The sequence below is a fragment of the Pan troglodytes genome, chromosome 17 (assembly GCF_028858775.2).
Source record: "Pan troglodytes isolate AG18354 chromosome 17, NHGRI_mPanTro3-v2.0_pri, whole genome shotgun sequence".
In the NCBI taxonomy this organism is placed as follows: domain Eukaryota; kingdom Metazoa; phylum Chordata; class Mammalia; order Primates; family Hominidae; genus Pan; species Pan troglodytes.
Genome location: NC_072415.2, coordinates 33431731 through 33439000, shown reverse-complemented (window position 1 = coordinate 33439000; position 7270 = coordinate 33431731). Strand labels below are relative to the sequence as shown.

At 48.0% G+C, this 7270-nt stretch overlaps 1 protein-coding gene across 6 annotated transcripts in view; it reads left to right on the top strand.

The window, feature by feature from the left end:
* Window positions 1–5566: 5566 nt before the first annotated feature.
* NPC1 (NPC intracellular cholesterol transporter 1) overlaps window positions 5567–7270 on the top strand; it is a 55216-nt gene continuing 53512 nt past the window's right edge. For 2 of the 6 annotated variants that reach the window (XR_010152050.1, XM_024350989.3), the window contains exon 1: window positions 5567–6280. Coding sequence is in view for 2 of the 6 variants with exons in the window: in XM_024350989.3 (XP_024206757.2) it covers window positions 6224–6280 (57 nt within the window). In the remaining 4 variants the exon portion in view is untranslated. The remainder of the gene's footprint in view (window positions 6281–7270) is intronic. The other 4 variants (XM_063796032.1, XM_063796031.1, XM_024350988.3 and 1 more) reach the window with 3 other exon arrangements.

The following is a 7270-nucleotide window of genomic DNA, read 5'->3' as shown; positions in this document are numbered from 1 at the left end:
TGTTATTCAGTAATAGACAACTAATAAAAGTGTTTAACACACAAAAGAAACTTGGCTGGGCACAGTGGCTCATGCCTGTAATCCCAGATCTTTGGGAGGCCAAGGCAGGTGGATCACTTGAGTCCAGGAGTTTGAGACCACCCTGGGAAACATGGCGAAACCCCGTCTTTACTAAAAATACACCAATTAGCCAGGCATGGTGGAGTGTGCCTATAATCCCAGCTACTTGGGATGCTGAAGCACAAGAATCACTTGAACCCGGGAGGGAGAGTTTACAGTGAGCCAAGATCACGCCACTGCACTCTAGCCTGGGTGACAGAGCGAGACTCAGTCTCAAAAAAAAGTAGAAAACTCATCAAGCTGTACAGCTAAGTTCTGTGTACCTCATATATGAATATTATATCTTAATTAAAAGGAAAAGTCTATTAACAAAAAGAGTTCTCAAAAATGCTCAACCTGAACCTCCTTAGGGGGTTGGCAGAAGCATTAACTAAAGCTCTCCTATATTTCACCAAAATGTGTTGGCAATTCGTAGCCTGCCGGAGGAAGGGAGGTGTGAGCTGTTCCCTGTGTTCAGCTGGACAGCCTCCCACTCTCTATAGGTGCTTCTTTTAGAGCCAGCTCCACTGCTGGTCCTGGAGGTTTTCTGGGGAAGGCGATCAAAAAATTTACAACGTCCATGACTACTATAGGGAATAGTTCTACGACGCTGGCTGCGAAAACCAGATCAACTTATTAGGCACAGTAGACACAGTGATACTTTTACTGTCCCATGAAAATGTTTTAATTTTAATTTCTTTTGAAATCAGAACAAAAATAAGAATACTGTAATAATGAGCATATAATAATGAATTCAGCCAGCGTTATATGTGTCTTTATAATGCAATTGGAAACTCTCATTTAAAATTTTTTTTTTTGAAGGAAAAAGGGGTCCTTAAAGGCAAAGGTGCCTGGGGCCCACATAAGTCATAATGCAGCCCTGAGTAAAAGGAAAGGTGCTAGGGACTGAATTGTGCTCCCCCAAATGTCTTGTGTTGAAGCCCTAACCCCCCAAGGTGACTGTATTTGAAGATAAGGCTTTTAGGAGGTAATTAAGGTTAAATAAAGTCATAAGGGAGGGGCCTTAATTCAATAGGATTGTTGAAGAAGAGGAAGAGAGAGAGAAATCTTTCTCCCTGAAAGCACACACTTAAGGAAACACCATCTGGGGACACAGGGAGAAGGTGCTGTCTACAAGCAAGGAAGAGAGCCCTCACCAGGAGCCAAATAAGCTCCCCATGCTGATCTTGAACTCTCTAACCTCTAGAACTGTAACAGATAAATTCCTATTGTTTAAGTCACACCAGTCTTTGGTATTTTGTGCAATGGCCTCAGACGTCACTAAATGACATTGATTACATTCTATTACCCCAAAACCCTAGTTCTATCTTCATTTTCTGTTATTGAACTTTAGGCTTCAGGTTAGGAACTAGGCAAGCTTACAATTTGTTAGGTAAGTAGGCATTCTTTTTTTCTCTGCCTATTTGAAGGACTGCCTACTTTGAAGGTTGCAGATCAGCAGCAGAAAAAAAATTTTTTTAAAGCTTTTTAAAAAAATTTTAGAAGAAATCAAAGGTTTTTTTGGTAATAAAATTTTATTGGCTTGGCATGGTGGTTCATACCTATTATCCCAGCACTTTGGAGGCTGAGGCAGGAGGATCACTTTAGCCAGGGAGGTCATGGCTGCAGTGAGCTGTGATCATGCCACTAGACTACAACCTGGGTGACAGAGTGAGACTCTGTCTCGAAAAAAGAAAAAAGCACAGAAAAATAAATAAAATTACTTATAAATGTGTGAAAAGATTTTTAATCTCACTTATAATTAAAGAAATACAAATCAAAGCATCCTAATTTTATTTTATTTTATTTTATTTTTGAGATGGAGTCTTGCTCTGTCGCCCAGGCTGGAGTGCAATGGCGTGATCTCGGCCACTGAAACCTCCACCTCCCGGGTTCAAACAATTCTCCTGCCTCAGCCTCTTGAGTAGCTAGGATTACAGGTGTGTGCCACCACGCCCAGCTAATTTTTCTTTTTTTTTTTGAGACGGAGTCTCGCTCTGTAGCCAGGCTGCAGTGCAGTGGGGCGACCTCGGCTCACTGCAACCTCCGACTCCCTGGTTCAAGCGATTATCTCGCCTCAGCCTCCTGACTAGCTGGGATTACAGGCACGCACCACCACCCCTGGCTAATTTTTGTATTTTTAGTAGAGACGGGGTTTCACCATGTTGGCTAGGATGGTCTCGATCTCCTGACCTCATGATCCACCCACCTCAGCCTCCCAAAGTGCTGAGATTACAGGTGTGAGTGATCATGCCCAGCCTAATTTCTTGTTGCCCAGACTGCAGTGCAATGGCGCAATCTCAGCTCCCTGCAACCTCCGCCTCCCAGGTTCAAGAGATTCTCCTGCCTCAGCCTCCTGAGTAGCTGGAATTACAGGCATCCACCACCATGCCTGGCTAATTTTTTGTATTTTTGGTAGAGACGGAGTTTCACCATGTTGGCCAGGCTGGTCTTGAACTCCTGACCTCAGGTGATCCACTTGCCTCGGCTCCCAGAGTGCTGGAATTGCAGGCATGAACCACCGCGCCTGGCCAATTTTTGTATTTTTAATTGAGACGGAGTTTCAGTATGTTGGCCAGGCTGGTCTCGAACTCCTGACCTCAGGTGATCCACCTGCCCCGGCTTCCCAAACTGCTGAAATAATAGGCGTGAGCCACCGTGCCCAGCCCCAATATTTTTTAAAATAAGAAACAAAATAAATAAAATCACAGATTCCATTTAGGCACTTCCATACATTGCTGGCTGCAATTTCTTTGGAGGGCAATTTGACAACAATCAAAACTTAAATACGCATTTCCTTTGATCCAACAATATAAAAGTATTTCCAACAGTTCTATTTGTGCATGATTGCAAAGATTTAGATCCAAGAATGGGTCAGGAGTGGTGGCTCATGCCTGTAATCCCAGCACTTTAGGAGGCTGAGGCAGGCAGATTTCTTGAGCCCAGCAGTTCAAGACCAGTCTGTGCAACATGGTGAAACCCCGTCTCTACAAAAAATACAAAAATTAGCCAGGAGTGGCGGTGCACAGGTGAGAGGATCGCTTGAGCCCAGGAGGTAGAGGCTGCAGCGAGCCATGATCATGCCACTGCATGCCAGACTTGGCGACAGAGTGAGACTCTGTCCCAGAAAAAAACTTTTTTAAAAGATACAAGGATGTTCATTGCATCATTTCCAGTAACAAGTGACAAGCTAAATGCCCAAGAAGAGACTGATTAAATAAGTTACATAGTGGATCAAAAATTATTAACGTAAGTATTTCTAGCCTTTCCCTACCATCTGCCAGCTACAGATAATTTAATCTTGGGTCAACTTTCTCCTCTCCCTCTACAAGGGAAATGTTCAAAAGTGTTTAGACTTTGGTGATGCAGCATGATTGGGAAAGCAGAGGGCACAGAAAGATGCCAGGCTTTGTGGTCTCCAGGCAAGCTCAGGAATGTGACAAAGCATACCAAAAAGAAAAGGGGGGCTGGTAGCAGTGGCTCACGCCTGTAATCCCAGCACTTCAGGAGTCTGAGGCTGGTGGATTGCTGGAGGCCAAGAGTTCAAGACCAGCCAGGCCAACATGGTGAAACCCCATCTCTAATGAAATCCAAAAAAAAATTAGCTGGGCGTGGTAGCGCACACCTGTAATCCCAGCTACTCGGGAAGCTGAGGCATGAGAATCTTTGGAGCTGGGGATGTGGAGGCTGCAGTGAGCTGAGATCATGTCACTGCACTCCAGCCTGGGTAACAGAGCAAGACTCTGTCTCAAAAAAAGAAAAAAAGAAAAGGAAAGATAAATTTATAATGTATTGCCGGGACCACACAAACCCTTCATATGTACCAGGAATGCAAGTAGAGGAATTGAGTTATTTTGAAATACTTGTTGGCTGGTGATTTATATTTCATTGATTTAGACACTGCTCTGAGTATGGCTTCAGAAGTGTTACATATGCATAATAAAATCCTTTACAGCTATTAAAAGGAGTGAGGTAGGAAAGCATACCGCTAAAAGCAAAGAAGCCAGATGAGAACTGTGTACTGTATATCCCCACTTGTTTAAAACGTTTGTATATTATATTCACATATGTATGCTTTCCACTACATAGAAGTTTTCTGGAAGGTATTTCTGCACATTTATAAAGATGCACGTCTAATAATTTCATTTCCCCCCATTTTCTACTTATTGCTCCGAGGTCAACACTGAATAGTCCTTATGAAGATGGTATTGAATATTCTTTCAACAGCAAAAAAGTCTCAGGATCTCAACTACTGGAGCTCAGAAAACGATACCCCAAAGTAGGAGGCTTTGGCATGCTAAGTACTTTGAACTAAAGGAGATTAGGTCTCAGGAGCAGCCTCAGAAACAAAGTCTACCCATGACTTTCTCCTGCCCTCCTGTCTCCAGCGGTCTTGCACCCCTGAAGTAAGTCACAGGAACCAGAATTCTTCTTCCCCAAGGAGGGTTATGGAAACTTAGAACCTTCAAAGTAATTCATAAACTTGGAAATCTTACTGTAACATTTTCTTCTGCCTCTCTCTGTCTTTGAGACAGGGTCTTGCTCTATCACCCAGGCTGGAGTGCAGCAGCATGATCATAGCCCACTGTAGCCTCCTGGGCTCAAGCAATCCTCCTGCCTCAGCCTCCTTAGTAGCTGAGACTACAGGTGTGTGCCACTATGCCCAGCTAACTTAAAAAAATTTTCTTTTTGTATAGAGGGAGTCTTGCTACATTGCCCGGGCTGAGAATTTACATTTCTAACAAGTTCCAAGGAGATGCTCCTGCTGCTGGTCTGGGGATGGCCGTTTGAGGATCCCTGCATGAAGGCATACAGAGGACTTGATCCTCAGTGGGGGCACCGGGAGCTGGAGCCTGGGGAGTGGGAAGCGAGAGCACACAGCTGAATGAGGACCACGGGGTCGTCGTGGAGGACCTAGGCTGAAGGTCCTGAAGAAATCCCCATAGTTTCACTGCCAGGCCAGCCAGGTGGACATCTCAGGGCTGAGGAGGTGAGAAGGCAAGACAGAAAGTGAAACAGCACTTTATAGAATAGGGATGGGAAGGTCATCTGCATCATGGGACTCCTTGGGAGGGGTTCGGTCATTGCTCCAGATGAAGGTTTAGTCTTTTCATCGTAAATTTGCTTTCACTGTTGGGAAAGAGATCTTTACCTCCATTTTCTTAACTTCAAAATGGAAATGACAGATTCTTTTGAGTGGTCTGAATACTTGAAATTTGAGGGAAAATGTTACCAGAAACACATACAACTAGAGTTAAAGATAAATACATATATCAAACGCATGGCTCAAAAATGACAATGCGTCTTCTTTATCTGCCTTCACGTAGAACTTAAAACAGACCCTGGTCCCCACCTCGGGGTTTCCTCGCGCCCACGGGCTTGCGCTGCGCAGCTGGGCCAGCAGGTGGCGAGGCTCCCGCACTTTTTTTCCCGGGCCGGACCGCACCGCCACCGCCCACCCCGCGCTCCGCCCCGCCCCGCCCCGCCACACTCGCGGATCATCACACGGTCAGGCCACCGCGCGTCACCGCCCCGGGCTCTGCTACAAAGTGCCGGGGTCCAGATTCCTTTCAGGTGACTGGGTTGGGAGGAGAAGTCGCTCAGCGTAATTGTCGGAGCCGAAATAAACAGAGACTCCGCGGCCGGGCGGGACCTTACCCGGAAGTCCCCCAGAACAGCACTACCCTTCGCTGAAACCTCGCCCGCCCCCTCCAACCCAGAGACGAAAAGGGAAAGCATCACGGCCAGAAACTGTTGGCACAACTCCACAGATACTCTCCCGGGCCGAGCCAGACTCCATAAGTCCTGCGCCTGGCCCCCGGGGATTGCAGGGGCTGAGGAGAAGGGCAACACGGGGACCTTGAAGCGGGGTCGCGGCGGCCCCGGCCCCGCCCCAGCCCGGGCCAGGGAGTCCCGGCAGCGGCACCTCCCAGAAAGGGCGGAGCCGACGACGCCTTCTTCCTTCCTGACCTGCGCGCGCAGCCTGCTGCTGCGGTCAGCGCCTGCTCCTGCTCCTCCGCTCCTCCTGCGCGGGGTGCTGAAACAGCCCGGGGAAGTAGAGCCGCCTCCGGGGAGCCCAACCAGCCGAACGCCGCCGGTGTCCGCAGCCTTGCGCGGCCACAGCATGATCGCTCGCGGCCTGGCCCTTGGCCTCCTCCTGCTGCTACTGTGTCCAGCGCAGGTGAGCGGTCGCCGGCCACCGGGACGCCCTGTGGGGACGTGGCGGGGCCGAGAGCCGGGGAAGGCGACGGGCCCAGCGACGGCTCAGGCCCGGGTCCTGGGGAAGTCGGTCTGGCGATGGAGAGCTCGGAGGTTCCTCACTTCTCCTGTTTCTGTCTCCGGCCACGCTCTCTTTCCTGTGGTCTGGAAGAGGGTGGCAGTGGCGGCTTGGGTGACCTGTTCTGAGCTTGTTCCATCTGTGGTCACCTAATTTCTCTGTGTAGGATGTGGCACCAGAAGAAGGGAGGAAAGTGGGTAGAGTGGGATAGGGACACTGCTTGCTTTTTAAAAAATTCTGCTACATGCGCACGAACTCCAAAATTTAGGAACTCTAACCACTTTATTTCCTCTTCTCATCACCTGAGGATGGAGGTGGAAGCAGAGGTAAAGAGACACAAACTTCCTCAAGCACCCAGTGAAACTGCCTTGAGTACTTGACATAAATCAGCTTGGTCTTCTAAAGAAGGCAGGTTACTTTTCATCAACTCCTTTTTACACCTCAGGACACTGAGACTCACAGGGCGGTATTGAATTTCCCCTTGTCACTATTAGCCAGCGACAGGATGGGGCCTGGAACTCGGTGTCCTGCTGACTCCTTCTGGGGGCTTTTGCTTGGTTTAATAGCTTTGGGAAAGAGCACCTCAGTATTTGTGTGTCTGTAGTTTCCTCTTTTAAAACTGGAGTGAGGCAGTGTCACGCTGTGACTCTCGTTAAACCAAATCAGGATGAGAGTGCCTCCGGGGAATTGTGTCCTTGTGCACATTAACGCCCCTCACATAGGTGTGGCGTCAATAGGAAGTGGTGAATCAGGGGAGAGGGGGTTCCGTGGACTAGAAAAAACTCTACTTCGACTTCTATTTAGTCCTCAGAAGGGGATAGGTGATGTTGATCCAGTAATGGACTAAGAGCCAGGAGAAGGGCTCCGCGGGAGGATCTCTTGAGCTCAGGAGTT